The following is a 26,538-nucleotide window of genomic DNA, read 5'->3' as shown; positions in this document are numbered from 1 at the left end:
GCTGGTTTGCAGCTGCAATTGTGCAATCATGTGCCATGTGCAACTACTTTATGTGAATATGATTAGAGAAAATTCATCTATATTTGGACCTGAGCTTATAATATTAAAATAATAGTAATGTTTTTGCTCCCAGTAATGATTCAGGCAAGGTCTGAGTCAACTGACCAGAAAACAAAAAGATTTAAAATGTTCTAAAAATTCCTTAAACCTGCTGGTCTAGCTCCTAAACCCACAAACTGCAACCAGCCACTCTCTTCCCAAGAGAATCAAAGGCCCCAGTAACTTCACTATAATAAAGAAGGAATGATACAGTCAAACTCATGCAGGAAATAGATACTATACCATGTTACTATGGTGACCATTCACAAAGCAGTAGCAGATTAACAAACACCCATGTAAACACAGGGCACAGGGAATCTACTGGCTGACACCTGTTCACACAAAAGCCTGTACATTGATATTAGGTGCTATATCAATAAAAATATAAAGTGCTCAGATTGTATTTCCTTTCAGACTGTATGCATGCTGTTTGGAGCTCCTGTTACCTAACTGCAAATTTTCTGCTAGTGATTCTCTGCCACACGAATTTCTTCCTGCTTCCCGGAGTGGACTGAGTTTAATAAGAAGTAATATTCCAAATATTTTTGCTAACTTGTGTATGAAAATATGGATGTGTGCTACAGTAACTTGTTCTCTCTTTTTGTTCTATTTTTAAGGAAGAGACGAGACTGGCTGATATTTCAGTTGTCTGCCCAGCTGGTGAGGATTTTGTTTCACAGGATATGGCGCTGTCTCCTTCTGCCAAAGAGGATAATTTACAGACTGAGCTCCTGCCAGAAGAAATGCCCTCCAGGGAAGAATATAAATGTATATCACCTGATGATATCTCTTTGCCCTTGCTTTCTGAGATGCCTGAATCCTACCTCCTACATTCTGAAGCTGATCTGGAAGAGCAGCCCTGCTGTAGTTCTCATAGTCTGCATGTCAGCTCCTATAGCTTGCAAATGCAGATAAACACTGGCAGTAAAAGAATGACTGATGAGTCTGATCTCTTAACACCTGTTGCTTATGCTGACACTTCAAATCATAGAAGGGAAACCACATCAGATAAGTTAGAGAGATTTTTCCCATCTACCATAGATCACTATCCAAAATTTGGAGTGGAATCTGCTTTGACTTGTACTTCACCAGAAGTACCTGAAAACATTACTGCTTCCTGCACAATACATGCAAAGCCTGCATATAGCATGATGAGTGACATGTGTGAGACACATATACAACACAATGAAGCTCACCGAAGCATGACAGAAACACAAGAACAATTGCATGACATTAATAACTTTACTAAAACCCAAGATAGGCTGCATGCTTTGCCTGTTGCATTCTCGGGTCTCATGTTTCAATCAGACGCCACCAGAAGCTGTCAAAGGCAGATGGTCCCCCAAGAAGAGATTAAAAGTGCATCAGAAAAGAAAAGCATGGTCAGCCTATCTGGACAGGCGCCTAACTTCTCCAAACTGCTGTCCAATGTAACCGTCATGGAAGGTTCGCCGGTGACTTTGGAAGTAGAAGTAGCAGGATTTCCTGAGCCTTCACTGACATGGTGGGTAGCTTATAATGAGAAAAACTAAATATACCTATTGAAATACACATTGCACTATGTATAACTGTGTGTACTAATCTGAAAATTAGAGAGCATTGCTTGTTATCCATATCACTCCACACTTCTGCATGGTTCCATTTGCAAAGAAATTTTTTTTTTCAATTAACCCACTTGAAATAATATCGCTGCTGTCAACTCTATGAATAATCAGAGCAGCAAACATTTATTTTCAAATGCAAACACATCAAACACTTTTTTCTGTTATATTATTTTTCAGTATAACATTCCACTTTTTAAAATGATTGTGAAAGAAAATTCCCCCTTCAGAGCCAACTTACTGTAGGTGAATTCCTTATCAGTGTGCCTGCTACTTGCAAGCATCCCCTCTTCCCAAAAAATGGAGAGACTGAATGCAAAGAAAATAAGCCTATACACAAGGAAATCCAGTTTTTCACTGAATATTCACTCTGTCTGCTGCACATTTCCCATGCACAATTTTTAACAATCAAAAGTAGGTTGTTTTTATTACATTTGTAAGAACTTTTATCAGTGAGAAATATAAATATGTCTTCAGAGTAAAAAAATCTTTTGATAAATCCTTTACTAAAGATTGTAAGAGAGTGATGGAGGGTCCAGAAGATTTCACAATAAAGTAGTCTTTAGAACTTTATGTGCTGGTTTATTTTAATAAAACCCAACTCTAATTTCCCTTGCCATATCATCCACTTGTTTTCTCCAAATTCCCATAGAGAACCTTTGTTTTAATTTGCTAATGGGGGTCCATGCACCTGGAGCTATTTTAGTCCAAGTTTTTGCAATACCTAGCACTACAATGGAAAGCAGAGACCGATAGAGAAACATTTTTCCATTTGCAAAGAGAGAGAGTGTTTACCACATACCATAAACTATCACATACCAAGTACAATTTATTTTTGGAAGTCTTTTAATAATCTGAATTTTTCCCTGAAGAATTGCAAAACACATCAAATACTGAAACACTCAGTACATTCTGCCTATATCGGTAACACAGTCATCAGTTTTTAATCGCTGTCTCTTACACTTTGAAAAGGTATTGCTGATGTCTTTACAATTCAGTTTTTAAACATTGATTCACACACAAAAGAATATGTTGCTGGGATTTTTACTTGTTTTTCAAAATAAACTTTAAGTTGAACATTTCTCAAGCCACAATTTTATGAAAATAGTGAAAGTGGATTTTTTACAATAAAATGTCAGTCCAGAATCATTGTATCCAATTTTGATTGCTCAGATTTATATATTTTAACAGACATATAACAGGAATGGCAGTTTTGCATGTTGGCAATGTTAAATGTAGTATATGTAGAAACTACAGAATCAGACAATTAGGGCCTACCTTACAGAAAGTAAATCAGCAGTACCACCATTGAAATCAGTGGGCCAGATCTTCTGGTGGTGTAAATTGGCATAGGTCCCTGAAGTCAGTGAAGCTACACTAATTTTCACTAGCTCAGAACCTGGCCCAATTGAATTACACCAGCTTTACAACTGGTATAAGTGAGAGGAACACCATCCTCATATGCTCTCTTTCTGTTTTCTCTGGCTGAAATTTCTATGTATGTGTCTCTGTCTTATCTATCTAAGGTACTTACATCCTCACCATAGTTATCTGGGTGCCTCACTGTCTTTAATGTTCTTATCCCAGTTTTACAGGAGGGGAACTGAGACACACAGAGACTAAAGCCCAAATCCTCAAAGGTGCCTGACTTCCATTGATTTCTTTGGACTAGGTATTTAAATGCTTCTGAGGATGTGGGCCTAAGTGACTTGCCCAAGTTCACACAGGAATCTGAACAGGGAATTTAACCTGGGTCTCCCAAGTCCTTATCCAGTGGCTTAGCCACCAAACCATCCTTCCTTGGAGGACTTGCGTGACGCTTTGGGCACCATTTAAGACTCACTTCAGCCTTTACAGGGCTTACATGATGCATAGGGTCTTCTACAGGCACTTTAGACATAGGTGAATTTAACCCTTTTTTAGCAAGGTTTTATTTAAAAATAAAACCAAAAATTCTCAAACAGGAAACCTAGCACCCAATCTGGCAAGCTGGTCTCTGCAGAACCCTATTGCCGCCAATGAGGCGGCATAGTAGTATCAGCTTGTAAAGCGCAGGTCACAGGATCAGGGCTCCCATTTGTATCTTTTCTAACATTACACAACATGATAGCTCTTTTGTATCTCTCGTTTAAATATAACTGGTATAAATGGGGGGAATTGGGGAGTGGCCACTAGCAATTACTGTTACTGCTAACATTATTGTAGAGGTTGTCTGAAATCAGCAAATTCTGCTTCAGCAAACACTGATGTAAACCTGACTTGAAAACTGACTCTCTGCTTCAGGTACAAGAAGGGCCAGAAATTGACTGCAGATGAGCACTTAAAGCTTTTACAAAAGGAGACAAAGCATGCTTTGTTCATTCAGAAGGTGTGTGATGCAGATGCTGGCCTCTATGTTGTTCGGGCTAAAAATTCTAGTGGCACTATCTCATCAAGTGCCATCCTCCATGTGAAAGGTAACAAGCCACCTATCACAAGAATAGACTGGACAATGCTGTGTGTTATCTATATTAGTGTATCACTAATGTACTGGCTATTCACATAGTAAGTGTGATACTGACAGCACCGGGACTTAATTCTCACAGACTGAGGCAACAATAAATCAGTTATCTTCCACTGCACCTTTCACAGACTGTACCAATCTGCTTCTGTGTCACACTGAATGTTTTGTTAATGCCACTGCTACATCAGATGTTCATCTTCCTTTAGCATATTAATGTTTAGTTTAAAATTTAGTTGGGATGATGGACACAGTTTTGCACTCTAAAACAAGATGTCTTAGACTTAATAAAAAATCTTACAAATTGTGCTGTTTGTAGAGATCATGTGTCAAAGTGCATCCAGGAACATGGTGCTCAAATCAATGCATATAGCATGATGCTTATTATATCAAAATGTGTTGTTTCTGGTGACATTTTTCTCATGTACACTTTAAATGTCTCTTGGTATGGTGTAGCTACTCAAACCCATACAGTACATCATTGTAATATTCATAGCTGCACTGGCATATACCAGATCGCTACCTTCTGTTTTAAATACAAGGGCTCTGCTTAATAAAACGTGCCTTGTTTGAGTGACTTTAAAGCAAGGGGATGGAGCCTCAGCCACTGTAAATTCTCATAGTTCCACTGAAGTCAGTGAAGCTTTGCTAACCTTCTCCAGCTGAGGCTCTGCCCCCTTGTTGTAAGTGATGGTTAAGTAAGAGAAGTAGCCCCTGTTTTTACAATATTCCCATGACAACCAGATCTTTTCAAAGTAAGACTTTTTCAATATCCTTAGCTATCCTATATACCCACTGCCTCCATATATGGCATAATTCTTATGATCCTTTTTTCTCTTATAAAATGTTAAATGAAAGATATAGATGTTTTATACTTCCACCTGTTAACATGAACAGGGACAGATAATCTTCTATGCATTGGACCTTGAGCTCATTTTTAATTCCTTTTTAATAAATTGTTTTCAAAGAGATCAAGGGATATACTCAAAGGGTTGGCTAGTGTGTGCAGTAGGATAAACGATAAAACGAAAAGGAAGGATTTTTCTGTGAGTTTTCACTTAACTACTGCAATGAGAAATGAGCTGCAACTTTAAAGCTGTAACATTCAAAATAGGAATTTGCTTGCATATGTTACATTTCACTTCTGATAAGGACAAGCAAAATATTGTTTTATTATAAACATAGTTGTGTCAGTGTAATAGCTTTGATTCAAAGAATAATTTATTTAAGGTTTTTGACAAAGGCAAGAAAAATAATTATGCCACTGGAAGACTTTGCCCATAATTTATTAGCCTACTTAATGGGTGAGATATTCAATTTATTAATTCCTGCTATTTCTTATGAAACTTAGGCACATCTATCCATACACTAAAAGCAGTAGGTGAACATTTGAATGTTTTTCTTTTATCCTTAATTTACTGCTTTCACATAATGAATTTGCTTGTGTGGGAAATTTATAAGGGGTGGAGGGAGACTTACAATCTCTTACAAAATTTACATTCTTGACTGTACAACATAATCTGAACAGAATCTATATTTCAAATACCAGGGGGCCAATGAAGCCAGAGACGAACATTCGGATTTTTGGCCCAGTGGCTGCAATTCTATTAAAATCTTGTAACTTTGAAACAGGAGACGTCCTCAAGGCAACATACCATAGCAGCAGGGAAAGAGGGAGCTGGCAGGATGGGGGAAGACAACATACTATGAATAGAATTTATATTACCCCTAAGTCCAGCCATCTCATGTAAATGTTGTTTCATAAAGATTCTTCTAAGTAAGCAAGCCATATCCTTTAGTACTTTTCAGGAAATGTAGTTTTCATTTTACAATAAACTAATTTAATAATTACTAACCTCTTGAATGTTTGAATTTTTACACAAGAAAAAATCAGTTTTGTATTTGTTTCCATGTGATTATATCCATGTTCATTGCTAAAAAACAACCACATGGAGAATCCAACTTGCATGTGCATTACAATAAGCACTGAGATAAAACAAACCAAAATGTCCCTCCAACATGACGTAATGCATTTCACATTTTGCCTGTTGTTGAAATATCAGTGCCTGACTGCCTGATCTCCATTTACAATAAACAGAATTCTGGAGGCCAGCAGAAAGCCAGCAGTTTTGCAATCACTACATGAAAAGGTGCTGTGTCTAATTCAGCGCCAGTTCTTTTAGCACTTTTTATCACACTGGTTTAGATTGAATTATTGCATTGCTGAGTGGATTCTAAAGTCAAAACCCCCACCAAGAGGGTAATTTGACTTTCACCATGAATTTTCCCCACAGACTGAAACCCACGGGCTTATTTTTGTACCAGCCCATTTTCTGTGCAGATATGGGCAAACATGTTGAATCTCCTAGAGCATGTCTACACTGCAGCTGGAACTGTAATTTGGATGGATGTACACATGTTAGTTTTAATCTAGCTACCATGCTAAAAATAGCAGCATAGCTGCAGTGGGTGGTGGGGGAGGAGGGAGGCAGGCTAACTGCCCAAGAATGTATGGCACCAGTCCTTGAGATCTCTTGAGACACAGTTTAGGAAGGCAGCAAGCTGGTCCCTGGTATTAAAAAGGTTAAAAAACACTGCTTTAGGAGACCAGCCCTGGCTGGTATGGGATCCCAGCCAAAGTGCAAACCCCTTGGGGAAAGGAAGGTGCATGCAGATGGGAGACCTGGGCTTGCAGTTAAGTTCTTCTGTCACTACTATGGGATAGAAAAGAAATTTGAGGTAGATTTATGTTTAGATACTTGGATCTAGATCAGTGGTTCTCAACTCTGGTCCACCACTTGTTCAGGGAAACCCCCTGGCGGGCCAGGCCGCTTTGTTTACCTGCCGCGTCCGCAGGTTCAGCCGATCATGGCTCCCACTGGCCAATGGGGGCTACAGAAAGCAGCGTGGGCCAAGGGACGTGCTGGCCGCCCGATCAGCAGCCCCTGGAGTCTTGCCAGTGTTTTAAAGGCAGCAAGATTGGGCCCAGGATGCTTGCTTTCCTTGTCAAAAGATCAGCTTTCCTTTTTAATCAAGCCCATGCAAATTGGTCAGGGATGCAACATCATGCTCTGGGTGTCCCTGCATATCCACCTGCTGGAAACTGGGACTCGATGACAGGGGATGGATCACTCTCTAATTGCCCCGTTCTGTTCATTCCCTCTAAAGCACCTGGCATTGGCCACTGCTGGAAGACAGGATATTGGGCTAGATGGACCATTGGTCTGACCCAGTATGGCCCTTCTTATGTTTCTTTCTACCAAAAAATAAAATAAAATAAAAATCAGGGCTGTTGATTAATCGCAGTTAACTCACACGATTAACTCAAAAAAATTAATCATGATTAAAAAAATTAATCGTGATTAATTGCACTGTTAATAGAATACCAATTTAAATGTATTAAATATTTTGGATTTTTTTTACATTTTAAAATACATTGATTTCTATTACAACACAGAATACAAAGTATACAGTGCTCACTTTATATTTTTATCACAAATATTTGCACTGTAAAAATTATAAAAGAAATAGTATTTCTCAATTCATATCATACAAGTACCGTAGTACAATCTCTTTATCATGAAAGTGTAACTTACAAATGTAATTTGTTACATAACTGCACTCAAAAACAAAACAATGTAAAACTTTAGAGCCTACAAGTCCATCAGTACAACTTCTTGTTCAGCCAATCACTAAGACAAACAAGTTTGTTTACATTTATAAGAGATACTGCTGCTTGCTTCTTATTTACAATGTCACCTGAAAGTGAGAACAGGCATTCACATGGCACTTTTGTAGCTGGCCTTGCAAGGTATTTACATGCCAGATATGCTAAACATTCATATGCCCCTTCATGCTTCAGCCACCATTTCAGAGGACATGCTTCCATGCTGATGATGCTTGTTAAAATAAAATGCGTTAATTAAATTTGTGATTGAACTCCATGGGGGAGAATTCTATGTCTCCTGTTTTGTTTTACCCGCGTTCTGCCATATATTTCATGTTATAGCAGTCTCAGATGATGACCCAGCACATGTTCATTTTAAGAAAACTTTCAAAAGCAGATTTGAGAAAAGGCAAAGAAGGTACCAATGTGAGATTTCTAAAAATAGCTACAGCACTCGGCTCAAGGTTTAAGAATCTGAAGTGCCATCCAAAATCTGAGAGGGACGAGGTGTGGAGCATGCTTTCAGAATTCTTAAAAGAGCAATACTCGGGTGCAGAAACTACAGAACCCGAACCACCGAAAAATAAAATCAACCTTCTGCTAGTGGCATCTGACTCAGATAATGAAAATGAACATGCATCGGTCCGCTCTGCTTTGGATAGTTATTGAGCAGAACCCGTCATCAGCATGGCTACAACAGTGCCATGCGAACACCTGTTCTCACTTTCAGGTGTCATTGTAAACAAGAAGTGGGCAGCATTATCTGCTGCAAATTGTAACCAAACTTGTTTATCTGAGTGATTGGCTGAAGTAGGACTGAGTGGCCTTGTAGGCTCTAAAGTTTTACATTGTTTTATTTATTACATTGTGTTTTTGTACATAATTCTACATCTGTAAGTTCAACTTTCATGATAAAAAATATTGCACTATAGTACTTGTATTAGGTGAATTGAAAACTATTATTTCTTTCGTTTAGAGTGCAAATATTTGTAATCAAAAATAAATATAAAGTGAGTACTGTACACTTTGTATTCTATGTTGTAATTGAAATCAATATATTTGAAAATGTAGAAAACATCCAGAAATATTTAAATATTTTATTGTTTAACAGTGCAATTAAAAAAGTGATTAAGGATGTGATTAATTGTGATTAATTTTTTAAATAGTTTGACAGCCCTAATAAAAATAATTCTAGATATGGAACTAAATTGTGCAGTCCCTATTTGGTCATCTCTCACCCAAAATTCACACAGCTTTCCATGAGATTTTTGCCTAAATAAATACTTCAAATTTTGGCCCAGAAAAAGAAAAGTCAGAGAGAAATAAGCCAGCTTTAGTAACTGAAATTCATGAAAAGAAAAGGAATACTTGTGGTACCTTAGAGAGCTGTAGCTCACAAAAGCTTACGCTCAAATAAATTTGTTAGTCTCTAAGGTGCCACAAGTACTCCTGTTCTTATTGCGGATACAGACTAACACGGCTGCTACTCTGAAACCTGAAATACATTATTTTTTAGGAGTACACAATAGATGGGCTGGGCGATATGGTATTTACAGTATTGCTGCATGGGGGCAGACTGAAGTGCAACTTAGATGAAGAAAAATTTTGAAAATACTTTTATTTTAGTGAAGTGAGAAGATATTTAAATCACAATTAATTTTACAGATAGGGTTCTTTTAATCGCTGCCTGGTACTCAGGCTCTCTGTGCCTGTTTGCCAATAAACAAAGAGACCGCATTTTGCGGGACACTGAAGGGCCTCTTCCAAGTGTTAATACTGGGATTGCCAAGCCAAGGTGTCATACGTGCTGATTGTTGCCAAATGTCCTGATGGCAAACAGACCGTGTGGAGACTCTCTGTTCACTGAGCCTAATGAGCTCTGAAACCTATCTGCTGGAAACCGCCGCCAGCGTCTGTTCAGGACAAACAGCGTGAGGGCTCCAGGCTCTGATTGCTTGTTACCTCTCCTAGCCGCAGAAGGGTTTACTCTGGCCGCGTCACACACCCCAGCCATCGTTTCAAACCCACCATTTTGCTTTCAGCCCTTTCCCTCGGGAGCTGAGTTTTGGGCAGGCTGCATGGCCCCCTGCCCCCGCTCTGGGACCACTGACAGGCACGCAGAAGGGTCGGACGCTGGGGGAGTGACTGTTTTAAACCTGACTCCCGTGTAACGCTAGACCTGCCCCCGGAAAACTGGGTTTGAGCCAGCAATGTTATAATTACTTAAGAAAAGTAGCGATCACCCGAACCCTCTGCTCATTAAAAGGGCGAGCGAAAGAGACTGCCCGGCTGTGTGGCATCTTGTGGGGTTGAAACAGGTCGGCGAGCCCGTGGCCAGAGGGCGGGAGGGAAGGGGTTAATGTCTCCAGAAGGCGCCCCGCGGCTCTCGGCCGTTAGCAGGAGCAGGTGCGGGTGAGGGGCGAGTCAGCGCGGGAGCGGCGATGGGGAAGGCTCAGGGCTCTCCTTGGCGCGGGGGCAGAGACAGAGGGGGCGGGGGCGGGGGCTGGCGGGCCGGGGGAGGTGTGTTTTCCTCTCAGGGCGGAAGCTGCTGAAGGTATGGCTCATCCCGCGCTTGTCAGCGGGGCTCTGCTTGTAACCGGGCTCTGGCGTTCGGCGGAAGAAAGGCAGGTTGCTTTTAAAGGGGTAGATTTCAGAGTAGCAGCCCTGTTAGTCGCAAAAAGAAAAGGAGGACTTGTGGCACCTTAGAGGCTAACACATTTATTTGAGCATAAGCTTTCGTGAGCTACAGCTCATTTCATGGGATGCATTCAGTGGGAAATACAGTGGGGAGATTTATGTACATAGGGAACATGAAACAATGGGTGTTACCATACACACTGTAACGAGAGTGATCACTTAAGGTGAGCTATTACCAACAGGAGAGCGGGGGAAAAAACCTTTTGTAGTAATAATCAAGGTGGGCCATTGCTAGCAGTTGACAAGAACGTCTGAGGAACGGTGGGGGTGGGGGAAATAAACAAGGAGAAATAGCTCTACTTTGTGTAAAGACCCATCCACTCCCAGTCTCTATTCAAGCCTAAGTTAACTGTATCCAGTTTGCAAATTAATTCCAGTTCAGCAGTCTCTCGTTGGAGTCTGTTTCTGAAGTTTTTTTGTTGAAGAATTGCAACTTTTAGGTCTGTAATCGAGTGACCAGAGAGACTGAAGTGTTCTCCGACTGGTTTTTGAATGTTATAATTCTTGACATCTGATTTGTGTCCATTTATTCTTTTACATAGAGACTGTCCAGTTTGATCCACGTACATGGCAGAGGGGCATTGCTGGCACATGATGGCATAGATCACATTGGTAGATGTGCAGGTGAACGAGCCTCTGATATCGTGGCTGATGTGATTAGGCCCTATGATGGTGTCCCCTGAATAGATATGTGGACACAATGGCAATGGGCTTTGTTGCAAGGATAGGTTCCTGGTTTAGTGGTTCTGTTGTGTGGTGTGTGGTTGCTGGTGAGTATTTACTTCAGGTTGGGGGGCTGTCTGTAAGTAAGGACTGGTCTGTCTCCCAAGATCTGTGAGAGTGATGGGTCGTCCTTCAGGATAGGTTGTAGATCCTTGATGGTGCGTTGGAGAGGTTTTAGTTGGGGCTGAAGGTGATGGCTAGTGGTATTCTGTTATTTTCTTTGTTGGGCCTGTCCTGTAGTAGGTGACTTCTGGGTACTCTTCTGGCTCTGTCAGTCTGTTTCTTCACTTCAGCAGGTGGGTATTGTAGTTGTAAGAATGCTTGATAGAGATCTTGTAGGTGTTTGCCTCTGTCTGAGGAGTTGGAGCAAATGCTGTTGTATCGTAGAGCTTGGCTATAGACAAGGGGCAGGAGTTCTAGTCATGTGTCGTTGAGCACTAAAAAGTTCCACCATTGCATGCAGGGCTGACCCTTGTTATCCTGAGTGCCAGAGCCTGTCTGAGTTTTAAGAGTGCTCCAGAACAGGTGGCCATAGCAGCTTTAGCGTTCCTTTGTATAGTTCCTGGAATAAAGCTTCTGTTACTAGCCAAGAAGGCATCCTGGGTTGGGATTTCCCCCATGACTGAATATTGGCTGAGCAGCACCTCAGCAGTGAGTCAGCACACCATAATTTCTCAGGGAATTTCCATGTGCTGGGTGCTGGAGAAACTTTTTGTTTCTTAACTAGCAGTTGGAGCTGCTGTTCACAGATCTGAAATGTTAGTCCCAGGCAGGAGAGATTAGTGATGTACCAGGTGGGATGGACAAACTGGAATGTGAAATGCAATTTCATATACTTTTATTATCACTAAAGTTGCGGTGGGGAAAGTGGGGTACCTGATGACCCATGTGATGAATCCTCTCTGTTGAGCCTATATCTAAACATTTTAAACCTCTATGCTTCTCCCAGCCCCCCCAAAGAGCTGCTGTGCTGGTTTTGTTTTTGTTTTTTCTTTAAGCAACCTGTTGCAGAAATAATTACTTTGTTTCTCCAAATGTGAAATCCCTTTCACGTCCAAGAGTTACATTAATCTGGGGTGATAGATGGGCAAAAGACAACCTGGAACCAGGGACAGATTTCAGGTCCACTATCCTCTAGACCAGTGGTTCTCAAACTTTTGTACTGGTGACCCCTTTCACACTGCAAGCCTCTGAGTGTGACCATATTTAACACCATTATAAATGCTGGAGGCAAAGTGGGGTTTGGGGTGGAGGCTGACAGCTCGTGACCACCCCCCCTCCCCCGGTAATAACCTCATGACTCCCTTAGGGGTCCCAACCCCCAGTTTGAGAACCCCTGCTCTAGACCTTTAGAGATTGAAATGGGAGTATTATACTACTGAAGACCTGGGGGTGGGGAGCTCTTTTCAAAGAGGCTCTAAACTTCCTTCCAGCCTTGGTGGCTAATGGGATGGGGAGGAGTATGGGGAGAAGGTGACCAGCCCTCTGTGGAGTAAAAAGTGGTTCAGGACAATTTAGAAAAGCTGGACGAGCACAAGTCCATGGGGCTGGATGCACTGCATCCAAGGATGATCAGGGAGTTGGCTGATGTGATTGCAGAGCCATTGGCCATTATCTTTGAAAACTCATGGCAATCGGGGGAGGTCCCAGATGACTGGAAAAAGGCTAATGTAGTTCCCATCTTTAAAAAAGGGAAGGGGGGGGAACTACAGGCCAGTCAGCCTCACCTCAGACCCTGGAAAAATCATGGAGCAGGTCCTCAAGGAATCAATTCTGAAGTACTTCAAGGAGAGGAAAGTGATCAGGAACAGTCACTATGGATTCATCAAGGGCAAGTCATGCCTGACTAACCTAATTGCCTTCTATGATGAAATAACTGGCTCTGTGGATGAGGGGAAAGCAGTGGACGTGTTGTTCCTTGACTTTAGCAAAGCTTTTGATACGGTCTCCCACAGGATTCTTGCCAGCAAGTTAAAGAAGTATGCGTTGGATGAATGAACTATAAGGTGGATAGAAAGCTGGCTAGATCATCGGGCTCAACAGGTAGTGATCAATGGCTCCGTGTCTAGTTGGCAGCCAGTATCAAGTGGAGTCCCCAAGGGTGAGTCCTGGGGCCGGTTTTGTTCAATATCTTCATTAACGATCTGGAGGATGGCGTGGATTGCACCCTCAGCAAGTTTGCAGATCACACTAAACTGGGAGGAGTGGTAGATATGCTGGAGGCTAGGGATAGGATACAGAGGGACCTAGAGGATTGAGCCAAAAGAAATCTGATGAGATTCAACAAAGACAAGTGCAGAGTCCTGCACATAGGACGGAGGAATTCCATGCCCTGCTACAGACTAGGGACCGAGCTGCTAGGCAGCAGTTCTGCAGAAAAGGACCTAAGGGTTACAGTGGATGAGAAGCTGGATATGAGTCAACAGTGTGCCCTTGTTGCCAAGAAGGCTAATGGTATTTTGGGCTGTATAAGTAGGAGCATTGCCAGCAGATCGAGGGACGTGATCATTCCCCTCTATTCAGCACTGGTGAGGCCTCATCTGGAGTACTGTGTCCAGTTTTGGGCCCCACGCTACAAGAAGGATGTGGAAAAATTAGAAAGAGTCCAGCAGAGGGCAACAAAAATGATTAGGGGTCTGGAGCACATGACTTGTGAGGAGAGGCTGAGGGAACTGGGATTATTTAGTCGGCAGAAGAGAAGAATGAGGGTGGATTTGATAGCTGCTTTCAATTACCTGAAAGGAGGTTCCAAAGAAGATGGATCTAGACTGTTCTCAGTGATACCAGATGGATCTAGACTGTTCTCAGTGATACCAGATGACAGAACAAGGAGTAATGGTCTCAAGTTGCAGTGGGGGAGGTTGAGGTTGGATATTAGGAAAAACATTTTCACTAGGAGGGTGGTGAAGCACTGGAATAGGTTACCTAGGGAGGTAGTAGAATCTCCTTCCTTAAAGGTTTTTAAGGTCAGGCTTGACAAACCCTGACTGGGATGATTTAGTTGGGGATTGGTCCTGCTTTGAGCAGGAGGTTGGACTAGATGACCTCCTGAGGTCCCTTCCAACCCTGATAGTCTATGATGGCAGATCGTGAAATATTAATATAAAATTAGAAAACCAGCTTAGATCCATTTGCAGTTTCAAGATGATATAATGGGGGGGGGGAGCAGGGAGGGATGGAAAGCCTTGATTGCCTATAGCAATCTGTTTATGTCCGTTAAAATTATTGTTGTTGTTAGAAGATGAACTTTGTTGTCACTGCAAACTTTGTAGTATATACTAACGTTCAACAGGAAGCCAGATCAAATCTGGAATCCTTGCCACATTATGGCTGTATTTGAACAGATGTTTGAACTTTTTCTGTTCAAAATAAGGAACATTTGGTTCTACACTCTCCTGATTTACAGAACAGAAATCTCTATGATGGCAAAAGATTCACTCTGCATCATAGTATACCACTGAGTCAGAAAGATATAGGAAATTTCATGTGATACACCACCTTTGTCCAACATAATTCCACAGTGCTAAACAAACACTTCTACTACAGCTAGGAAAGTGACTGGGTTTTGTTTTTACTGGTGCAAATTAATCTCTTTAGCGACAGTCACAGAAACCAGAGGCAGACACCCATTTTAATATTCTGAGCTGGGATGCAACTCTTTGACTCATACACTTGAATCATGTATGGTATATGGTCTCTTGGCTGGTTAAAGTCACGTCAGTCTGTAGGATGGCACAATGTCTGCTCACAGCATGTTGACTGGAAACTTGCCCTAAACCACATTCTGAATTTTATTTTTAAAATAATTTAGAAGGTGCCCATCTACAAGGTGTGGGCCCTTCCTATTACTTAGATACACAAAGATAGCAAAGATGAGCAGCTTCTTTGAGTGCTAGGTTTTCATCAGAAAACTTTTTGTGCCAACGCTGGTACCACATAAATCATTCTATCTCAACGCAGCCATTGGCTCTACCTTACTGAAAAAACAATAGCACTGAAGTAATGGAGAAAATGAACAACTCCTTAGGAACTCGCAGGCATTTGTGGTGGTTCGTGAAACTGTATTGTGATGGGTGCATCAGAAATTCATTCTGACATTTTGGCGTATCAGCTTATTTGCAACAGGAGAGGTTTCCCCATTAGTATCAGGAAATAGCAAAACTTCAAGGATTAATGGCTTAATCTGAACACCCTTTAATTCTTTTTTTTTTCTGTGGGGCTTGGTACCTTGCAGGATCACCTACTGGTCACAAAAAAGTAAACATGGATGCTCCAAGAGGGGAGGTGATGTAGAACAAATAGGTAAATGCAAGAGAGAAACAAAAGGGGAGGGAATAGCAGTTGGGGAGGATACAGGGGAGGGACAATGGGAGACAAATAGGTGGAAAAGAGAAATTTTAGAGACAGAAGAAAATGGGGAGCAGGGGAGGAGTGGCTCATCCATGCTGCCAGAAACCTTGCTTGTGCTTCATGGAGAGGAGCTGCTGCCACAGGATTGATTGCTGCAAAGTAGGAAATATGAAACTAAAACACAAATGGAGAATAAACGAGGAGAGTTAAATTTATTTGGCACTGGAACAGGTTGAAATTTTTCATTCAAAATTTTCTTATTGAAACTAAAAGCATTAGCAAAGTTTCTGTTTTTAAAAAAATAATAAAAAACCTGGGGGTTTTGCCCACATGGAACATTTTGAAACTTAAAATGTCTTTTCTCAGTTAAAATACTTCCAGTTTGCATAATTTTTCTCTACATTTCCAGGGAGATTGCCTCTGACCTGATTTGGAAATCAAAACGTTCAGTATACTTAACTTTTTCCTGGACCAATCCTATTCTTCCCCAGTGCTCATTTAATCCAAATAAATTGTGTTGCCTGTGTCTGCCTATAGTTTAACTTGCCCTTTGCTGGTGGATGGCAGTTTGGAGTCTAAATAGTTTCCAATAACCCTCTCTCCTTAGCACTCCCACTGAATATATTTAGTAGGTGATTGTAAAGAGCTTTTCATTCCAAAACTATCTCTGCTTCCAGCTACACAGCAACATTGGATAGGATCTAACTTCATAGTCATTAATATAAGAGCACTGTTTGAGGATATAAACTCCCTCTCCCCAGATCTGCTGCTTCTTCTATGCCAGCCACATCAAATACCTCTTATTTGTAGCTTAAAGCCATGGCCTGCAGTAAGGGGTGTATGTGGAGTTGCTTCATTTCAATGGGAGCACCTAAAGATATGCCTCTCACAGGCCAACAGTTTGTGATGGGGGTGGCCTGAGGAGTTGACATAGTTTTGGCCTCTGGCACTGGTTAATTATAGACTTTGTGGTAGCCAGGGGAGATAGCAAGGGCTCAGGACTGTCCCAGCCGCGCTTGCTCTCACTCCCTGCTGGCCCCTGACATGCACCTCTGCCAGAGACTTTTGTATGGGGGACTAATGATCATTTGCTGTTAGTGTTGTTGCACACTCTTGAGGGATATACTGATTTTGCTCTCACTTTTGTGTATTGCAGGAATCACTCTGTTGAACAGAATTACCCCGGTATAAGTGAGAGCAGAATCACACCCAAGAGTTTGTGAAATTTAAATCAGTGAAATATTTTGAATAAGGTTACTAAACCCTAATAGCTCTATTATATGAGGGTCTTGTATGTACCTAAAGGATTTACCCTCACAATAAGGTAGCTAGCATGCATACAGTGGGGTTTGCCTTGTATTGTTCTTAATAAATCTGTATGCTATGGTACATTATGAAATAATGAAGGAGAAAAAGAGAATATATATTTCTGATGTGGAGGGGAAGCAAGATGTGATTTAAGTGTCTGGGCTGCTCTAAAAATCCTCTACTTTGTAGCAGTCTACCTTAGTTTTTCATGTGGGGCTTAAGTGGTAACTTAAGAGTGCATAAATCCTGTTCTGTCCTTCAGCATTAGTGTGAATTTGACCCTTTTATAGAATAGGATTCTTGTGTGCTTCACTAAGCTGCTAACCTGGAAGGATGGAACAGACTAGAAAAGCAAAGAAAAGCATGATATGCAACAGTAAGCCTAGCCCAAAAGTTTGCCAGTCTTGACATTGTTCCTCAAACTTCTGTAGGAAATGTGTTTTACTATTCACTGCAGTAAGGTAATCCACCATATATTTATCTATTACTCACATAAAGAATGTGATTATCTAATGCTACCTTGAAATTAATATCACTCTCCTGATGCATGGAGATCATGATGCTCGCCACCCTGTGTGCCAAGGAGAGTTTCACCATTCCCACTCCATATCCATGCTAAATAAAAGAAATATAATTTCAAATGTCTGTCCTCTACTGCTGTGTAAACAAGTACTCTTGAGATTCAACCATAATCATGGATTCTTTTCTCCATGCAATAATCAAAAAATTATGAAAGCAGAAGAGTTTTTTTGCTTGTGCCATTTCAAGTACAGTGTACACTTTTTTTCAGTACAGGGAAAACAACCAAACTTCATACAGAAATTTGGACATACAACTCTACAAGAAGGAGAAGATTTAGTGCTGCATTGCACTATACATGGAATACCCAGACCAAATGTTGTTTGGACTAAAGATGATATCAGACTGGTAGCTGGAAACATCAGTGTATGATTTAACTTTTTTAAAGTGTTCCTTGGGGAGGGACATAGTATATCTTGCTGTGTGCTACTAATTGTTGTCTGCACATACTTTATTATTTTACAGATTGAGAAATTAGGTGACTCCTATTACCTTTTAAAAAGAAATGTAGTCCTTGCTGATACTGGGAAATATATTTGTGTTGCCAGCAATGAAGTTGGGGAAGCATACTGTTCAGCTTTCATAAGAGTTACAGGTGAATGCCCCTCCTCCAATGCACATTATATAATTAAAGAGAACTTTGTTACCACTCTCACTGACATATATGTTTTGTTTCAGAGAAAAATGAAAAACCAGAAATTCTCTCTGTAACTGAGACAAAATCAAAACAGGAACAAGGATATTTTTCAGAAAACATGAGTGTCCCTACAACTGAAATGGGACAAGGTCAGAACACATATTGTATGAAAGGTCAAAGGCCAATGGCTAAACACCTGTCAGTGAGGTAACTTCAGATTTACTCTGAGTACTGTGTCTTGTAATGTACTGTAGTGGCTGTACTGAGTTTCATTTATGAAGCATGCACAGGACCCTGTTGTCTTACAATACACAAAAGTGAGTAAGTGAATCATAACATGACTATCATCTGCATTTAGATTTCCATCAGAAGATATAGATCCATATACAATTTATAAAATCTTATAATAACTAACTATACAATAGAACATAAGTGTAACTTGTAACTTGTATGTAGTGTCACCCTAGCCTTGTCAGTTCCAGGATATTAGAGACAAGGTGGGTGAGGTGATATCTTTATTGGACTGACTTCCGTTGGTGAGATAAACAAGGTTTCAAGCTACACAGAGCTCTTCTTCAGGTCTGTGTGGCTCGAAAGCTTGTCTCACTTGATCCAGTAAAAGCTATTACCTCGTCCACCTTGTCTCTGTAAATGTAACTTATCATTTATGAATATATAAAATATTCATAAATGAGCTGGGGAAAGGGGTAAACAATGAGTTGTCAGAGTTTGCAGATGATACAAAATCACCCAAGATAGTTAAGTCCAAAGCAGACTGAAGTGTTACAAAGGGATCTCGCAAAACTGGGTGACTGGGCAACAAAATGCCAGATGAAATTCCGTGTTGATAAATGCAAAGTAATGCACACTGGAGTACATAATCTCAACTATTCATACAACATGATGTGATCTAAATTAGCTGTTAGCACTCAAGAAATATCCTACAGTCATTGTGGATAGTTCTCTGAAAACATTGCTCAATATTCAGCCGCAGTCAAAAAAGTTGTGTTATGAACCATTAGGAAATGGATAGATAATATGACAGAAAATATCATAATCCCACTATCAAATCCATTGGTATGCCTACACCTTGAATTCTGCATGCAGTTCTGGTCATTCTATCTAAAAAAAGAGATATTAGAATTGGAAAAGGTACAGAGAAGGGCAAGAAAAATGATTACTGGTATGTAACAGCTTCCATATGAGGAGAGCTTAGAAAGAAAGGAGATGACTGAGGAAGGATATGATAGAGGTCTATAAAATCATGAATGGTGTGGAGAAAGTGAATAAGGAAGTATTATTTACTCCTTCACAGAACACAAGAACTAGGGGTCACCCAATCAAATTAATAGTCAGCAGGTTTAAAAAAAAAAAAAAAGGAAGAAGTTCTTCCTACAATGCACATTTAGTCTGTGGAACTCGTTTCCAGGGGATGTTGTGAAGACCAAAAGTATAAATGGGTTAAAAAAAGAATTAGTTAAGTTTATGGAGGATAGGTCCTTCAACAACTATTAGCCAGGATGGGCAAGGACATAAACACATGTTTTGGACATCGGAAAAGATGGGAATGGATAATAGGGAATGGATCACTTGATAAATTGCTCCCTATGAAGCATCTGGCGCTGGCCACTGTCAGAAGACAGGATACTGGGCTAGAACACCTATTGGTCTCACCCAGTATGGCTATTCTTACGTTGTGTATAACAACCTCTTAGACTGATTGTGCAAAGGCACTTTGGAATAAAGAGTGTTGTAAAAATTCAACTAAGCTTCTATTACATGCTGGTATAGCTGAAACAAGGTATCAACACTATTGCTGCAAAAGGATGCACTACTAACCGGTGCCAAGCAGGCATAGGATTTTGTAAGTGAAATGGTCACAGGCTTGGCAATTTGTTATATACATTTTATCATTGCTCATTCTCAAAGTCTCTCCCAAGGAAATTATTTCATTCATGAATTGGGCATATTAGGTGAACAGTAGTACATCCTGCACTCTCACTTGAAGAGAGAGAAGGTGCTATCTATACATGATCTCTTTACTCAACAGCTGGAAAATAAAATCAGTGGTATGTTCTGCAAAAAGTCCCAAGTTAACTTATCAGGAGCACAAGGGTTTTTTAAGCATAGCAAAGGATGCCACGCATGACACCTCCTTTACCATCCAGGTACCTTATTCAGTTTCTTTAAGTCCTATGCCTACACATTTAGTTACCAAGTTTTCACCAGAATAAAACTGTGACATGAAGGCGGGAGAGAGGAGTGATAGAATTCTTCAGTGTCATCAATGATGTCACTAGATTCTGAAGAGACAGTGGTCATATCCTCACTGGGGCATTAGCACTTACTGTGACACTAAAATGGATAAAAATAATTTCCTACTTATAAGCCAATGTCTTATGCCAGAAAGGTCAGTATTTTATCAAAATGTTAGATCCATAAGTGATGACTATCACTCGCATATGTTGAAATCTTTGCTAATCATATCTGGCTGACACACAAGATCAGTTTAGTGCTATCCTGAAAAATAACGTTGGGTTCACAGTGACTGCTGCTAGGAGTATGAACGTGTTCAAGTTACAGGGTTTGGAATGTGGGTTTTAGGAAATGCTTAGCAAATTCATCCCAAAAGTTCTGTAAAAAAATTGAAAGCTCTCACAGAAGACTTCATGCCACATTATGGTGATCCAGTGCATTTTCACTGGCTGTATAGCATTCACTGCTGTGGTTAGGAGTCAGACCATACTTTTGGATATGTGCACCAACCCCAGTGAAGTTAATGCGATTTGTGTGTATTGTGTTTCTGAAGGCAGAATTAAGCTAAAGTTGATAGTGGCTACATGAGTAAATTTGCTCCATTGACCCTCTTTTTACAATCCTCAAAAATGCAAAAGTGACAGAATTATGACCGTTAAAACAGATCAATAACTGAAATGACACTTGGATCTTCAGGATAAGGTACAGAGGTTTCCAGGGTACAGGAGATACTTGACCGCTCACACCAAGGAGAATTTGGCAGGTATTTTACAGTATTTTGAATGCTGCATAAAACAAATGGAATATTCTCATAAAAGAGAGTGGACTTCACTTGAGAGTGAAGAAAAGCACTACTAGAAGGGGAAGTTTGTTGCAATAAGAGAACTTTGATTACACCTTTTCTTAGGAAAGCATCTCTATCCCTCATAGTCGAACTGTAGACAAAAGATGCTACTTTTTAATTGAACTAACATGCACATTGAGAAAAAGAGGTGTCATCAACTTCTTCAGATTGATTTGGGATAAATTCACAACTGTTCAATTGCCCAGTGCAGGGCCTATGCACAGCTTTTGTCCTACTTAGGATCAATTTTGAGAACTTAAGTATGTGGGACATACGTGGTGCATAACCCTTGAAATGTCTTCCTACACAAGGCTAAATTTCACCCTCTGATTTACATTCTACTTTCTTGTGCAAAGTGCTATGGGGTAAGTATTTTTCTCCCTAATCATTTTATATTCTAGGTCAGTGGTTCCCGAACTTGTTCCGCCACTTGTGCAGGGAAAGCCCCTGCCGGGCCAGTTTGTTTACCTGCCACATCCGCAGGTTCAGTTGATCGCGGCTCCCACTGGCTGCGGTTCACTGCTCTAGGCCAATGGGAGCTGCTGGAACAAGTTTGGGAACCACTGTTCTAGGTCTATGTTAACTGACTTCTCCCTAGTATCAGTTCACTGTTACTTTGTTTAGAAACATAAACAAGGGTGGGAGACTGAGACTGGATGAAAAACCTGGGGTTGAAGTTGTGATGACGGATCAGACAAGGAGATGGGGGGGGTTGGAGGAGGACTGGGACTGGCTGGGCAAGGAGACTGGGCCTAGAAGCTGGTGGAGGCAGGGGGAGAATAGGCTGCTGAAGGATGACTACACTAATTAGAAGGCAGAATTCATGCTAATGAATATTATGATTTCAAGATGATGTATCGAACAAGGAGAGCTGAGAGAAACTTGGAATTTCCATCCAGTGGGAAACTTTGGTATGTTGATGTTTGTTTTCAGCCCAAATCAGAATGAAAAGTCAAAACATCAAAACTTTAATGGTACATGTTCTAAAAGAAAAGACATTAAAATATTTTTTGAAATGTATCAAAAGGAAACATTTTGTAGGGGTGTGGGACTCTCTTAATGCAACATTGGGGTTCAGTCTCAGGTGAGACCATGGTGCATTATGGGAGATGTCACTTGGCTGTGGAGCCAAGCCCATAAGGGGAAAAATAAAAATGTGAGGCGCAGGGGAAGCTAAAGTGGACACAGATTAATGATGCAAAACAAAACATTTTGGCGCAGTTCAACAAACCAAAATTATATGATTTGGATCAACTTGACCTGAAATTAAATATTTTGTTTTGATTTTATTTCCTGGTGCCAAAAAGTTTTTATTAAATTTTCCAAAATAAAAATTTCCCTGTGGAAAATCTTTATTTTTTCCTCAAACCACATTTTCTGTCAAAACCAAAAACAATGGAAAATTCCTGAACAGTTCTTCTAATGAAGCATGTTACAACTCTGTGAAAGGTAGATTGTTTGGACATCTTTTTGTCTTAAAATGCCCTGAGAACCTAAAGTGAGAGGCTAAGGGATTTAGGATTATTTCCATTTAGGATTATTCAATAGAAAAAATCTCCATAAATCTTGCTAGCAAGAAGCGAATGACTGTTCCTGTTTCCTGTGAAAGTGGTTGAGAGTCGCTAGGACAGCCAACATGCTACTAAATAGCCTTCAACACTCTACCTAAGATCTTACCTTTATATTGGTCAGATCATTGTGTATTTGCTGCCAGAACTTTCATTATTATTGTGGTATTCTTGCTCCTTCATTTGGACTGATGATCTCTCTTGAAGGAATAAATATCTGAGTTTTCTCTGTAATCTTCACATTCTCTAAAAGATCTGGTGTGCTATGTTGATGAGAGTGAAGAACCAGCATTCTTGGAATCTCTTCCCATCTCCTGTGAGATATGTGTTGATCTGAATCAAAGCTCATAACACAGGAAAGAGAACTAGAACATATGCCATAGGCAGCACATTGGTTGCAAAAACTGATCTTATATTTCTTCAAAAATCCTTTCTCCCTTGGTGCTCCTATTCAAATCCAGCTGAGAAGGCAAAGGTCCATGCTTTGTGCATCATGGTGAAATGTCATCTGTTCCAAAGAAAAAACAAAAACCTGAAGACTACCTTAATTTTTGTTAAGGAGAAGCAGCAGGTGAAATTTTGTTTTGTTGTTGTGACTCCTCTGCTTGTACATAACACTGCTTCTTCTTACTCTTCACCAGTAATATAAATTTTAGGCCAGTGATGTAATCTGTTAGGGATGTGATTACTCCATATTTCTGTCCATGATCTTGGATATTTTAGGAACAGTTTTGTCAAACCCCATAGAATGGTGAATGAAGAGTGCTGTAATTTACACCAGATTAAAATGTAGCTGATATTCATTTAAATGTGTTTGCTTGCACAGGTTAAAACATAAACACTGGCTGCAGAGTGCCTGTTTTTCAAATGTGGAGTCGCAAGAGGTTAACATCAATTTGAAGCATGATCCCATACTTCTCTTGGATACTCCAGAGGATATTATAGGGGAAATCTAATTAAGAAGATGGGTTGAACTTCAGGATGCCCAATTTATGAGTGGACTAATTGCTTGCTGTGAATCTTCATAGAGATTTGACATTGTGGGGGGGGAGGGGGGAAGGGAATCTCTGAGTACTGCTTAATTAATACCCGTTAAGAACATGCTAGTAATTAGAATTTGTAATTTGTTTCTCTATATTTCATTAATAAAGTCACATGCATAGCAGAATCTACTTGATGTAAATGTTGTGGTTTCGACTTCAGTTGTTTTATCCTGGCTTGTAAGACAAATTAGAAAACACACCTTCTTTTGAGGTGTGTTTATAAGTGATATTAGTAAATTCCCCTCTACTTTTTTAAGTACCTTTTCATAGGCCTCTCAAGACCACAGTCATCCTTGTTGGTAGGTCAGTTTTCTTGTACCCATTCTGTCAGCAAGACTGAGAACAAATATCAAGTGTGGTACACAAGCAACTGAAGGAGAGAAGAGCAAGTTTTCCCCCTTTTCCTCTTAAGTAGCTAATGGAGGACTTCAGTTCTTCAATTTTCATTGATACAGGCAAGGGTTAATGGCTTCTATAATCAGGGAATGATAGAAATAAATTTTTGTCTCTGTGGCTGGCTAATCCTATGTATTTAAAACCTGGAGTGGGGGGCTGATTAGTTCCCAAGGTCTCTGGCAATGCTCCTAGGGAGCCTGTGCATGGACAAGGAATCATTTCTGGCAACTGGAAGGCGGGGCCTACTCAGGATTGCTACAAAGATGGTCTCTGGGCAGATGAAATTTTTTAAGGCAGCTTAATACATATATGCATCTTGTTTGCAAGACTTGGATTATAGTGTCTGGTGATAGGCCACCTGTCACTTTCACTTATGTTGGAAAACTGGGTTTCTTCCTTTGGATTGCAGACGCTCCTACAGTTATCCTTAAAGAGTTCCAAGACTACCACCAGATCAGCAGCAGACATTCTAGAAGCCACTTAACACCTGCAATGGAAGTATTGGAGGAAGAGGAACAGTAAAAGCCATAGTTTGGTTATCAATTTGAGAAGGAGTTGAACCAGCAGGACTTTCAGACTCTAAAATAGCTGTTCCTCAATGGTCACTCAGATCCAAATTTTCAAAGCCCCATGCAGCAGACAGTTTGTGCAACACAGCCTCCTATTCCTATACTACTGTGTGTTATTTCGCCAACATAGCTGATGCCGTGTGCATTTTGTAAAGCACGTCTGTGGTGCAAAGGTTTGGAAAATTGATACTTTAAGTGAATGTCCTGTGTCCCCAGGTGAGTACTAGGTTTATGCACCACTTAAATCCCACTGTAGCCCTGTTTTGGAAGTTTAAGACTTTGCTCTGGCCCTCTACGCATGGGGGTGAACTTCACCCTTGCAAATGGGGACCCAAATAACACATTAGCAGCTGTCTCTCAGTCTAAAACCATGAACATAAAAATCAACAAAGACAAAACCTATATGCTGTGAGTCCCCTATAATCATCTTCAGTCAATAAATATTTCACTTGTACATCTTATTCACGCAGGTATTGACAGTGGGTTAAAGGCCAGTGTTAAATATTTTATTTTTAATAGCCTTTAAACCCAGGGAATTGGAGTATGGGCTATTTAATTACATGTCTCACACATAGACTGTAAAATTAAAATTGATAAACACTTTAGTTCTGTAATATCTCTTATCAGCTGGACTGTTTATAGAAGTAGTGTTAGAAATTGCAGGATAACTAAATCTCTGAAAAAGTGATTCTGTGAACATGAAACTGTGGGGTTTTATGTCTATTGTCCCTGATTCCATAGCCAATTTGCTCATTGAAAAACGAGTGCATTTTTTTGTTTGTTTGTTTTTAATTCCCAGACCTTCAGACACGGCTTGGGATTTGAAAGTCAAGCTCGGTTTTTGCTTTTTGGGTGTTATGTTTTGTTTTGTTTTTTTTCCCTCCTACTCCTTATCTGGCTTACCATCCTGACTGTTGATTAAGTTCCAGCTGTGGATTTTTTATTAACAATGTTAGGTAATATATGAAACAGAATTCAACATACTCTCCCATAGTTTTGTGACACTGCTATGATTTGTCATTGTCAGCAAGGCAAATAGATATAACTGAATGCATACAGGGAACAGATCTGTTAAGGTGTCTTTTGTTTACATACTCACTTTTCTGACAATAAGCACACCTAAATCACTCATAGAATCCTAGAAATTAAAAATGGAAAAGATGTAATACATTATGGAGACCATCTGCCTGCTATTTTATGACACTGACACACACACGCACACACAGAGCACTACAGCTAAGACTGTTTTCAGGAGAGAGATGGGAAGATTCATTCCTAGTTGGTATCTTCTTCATTCAAAGCCTCAGTTCTTGTTTATCTTATCCCACCATCTCAGATAGCACCAGCACCTGACAGCAGCATCAACTTTTCAGCTGTAAATGTAGGCATCCTCCAACAGACCCTATCACTCAATAGCTGACCCCTAGGAGGTGCTATGAGTGGAGAAGATCAGCGTAGTCTGTGTATTCTCTCCAGGTTCCTATCATTGTCTTTGTCATATTTCCAGGCTCCATTAAGGGCCCTGAGGTTGGTTAGTGTGGAACTTGGCTTTCTCACATGGTTGTGTAATGGAGTGCAAGCATCCCAAGCCATCAGTCTGGCCAAAGATACTTACTGTTTCATTAGCGGTATTATGTGGATATGGTTGCACAGATGTCATTGCAAATGTTTTCTTTTGCTTATAAAATTTTTGTCTTTCAG

At 40.3% G+C, this 26,538-nt stretch overlaps 1 protein-coding gene across 8 annotated transcripts in view; it reads left to right on the top strand.

Annotated features, from left to right (window-relative positions):
- CCDC141 (coiled-coil domain containing 141) overlaps positions 1-23,970 on the top strand; it is a 158,335-nt gene extending 134,365 nt beyond the window's left edge. For 2 of the 8 annotated variants that reach the window (XM_043524934.1, XM_037912981.2), the window contains 6 exons: positions 717-1,603; positions 3,984-4,156; positions 17,736-17,890; positions 17,990-18,119; positions 18,203-18,368; positions 23,656-23,967. In XM_043524934.1, coding sequence (XP_043380869.1) covers positions 717-1,603; positions 3,984-4,156; positions 17,736-17,890; positions 17,990-18,119; positions 18,203-18,368; positions 23,656-23,785 — 1,641 coding nt within the window. In that variant the 3' untranslated portion in view covers positions 23,786-23,967. Of the gene's footprint in view, positions 1-716; positions 1,604-3,983; positions 6,297-17,735; positions 17,891-17,989; positions 18,120-18,202; positions 18,369-23,655 lie in introns of those variants that run through there. The other 6 variants (XM_037912984.2, XM_043524935.1, XM_037912982.2 and 3 more) reach the window with 6 other exon arrangements.
- The last annotated feature ends 2,568 nt before the right edge of the window (positions 23,971-26,538 follow it).

The sequence above is a fragment of the Chelonia mydas genome, chromosome 11 (assembly GCF_015237465.2).
Source record: "Chelonia mydas isolate rCheMyd1 chromosome 11, rCheMyd1.pri.v2, whole genome shotgun sequence".
NCBI lineage: Eukaryota > Metazoa > Chordata > Testudines > Cheloniidae > Chelonia > Chelonia mydas.
Note: the sequence above shows the minus strand (reverse complement) of the source record. Positions and strands in the feature narration are given on the sequence as shown.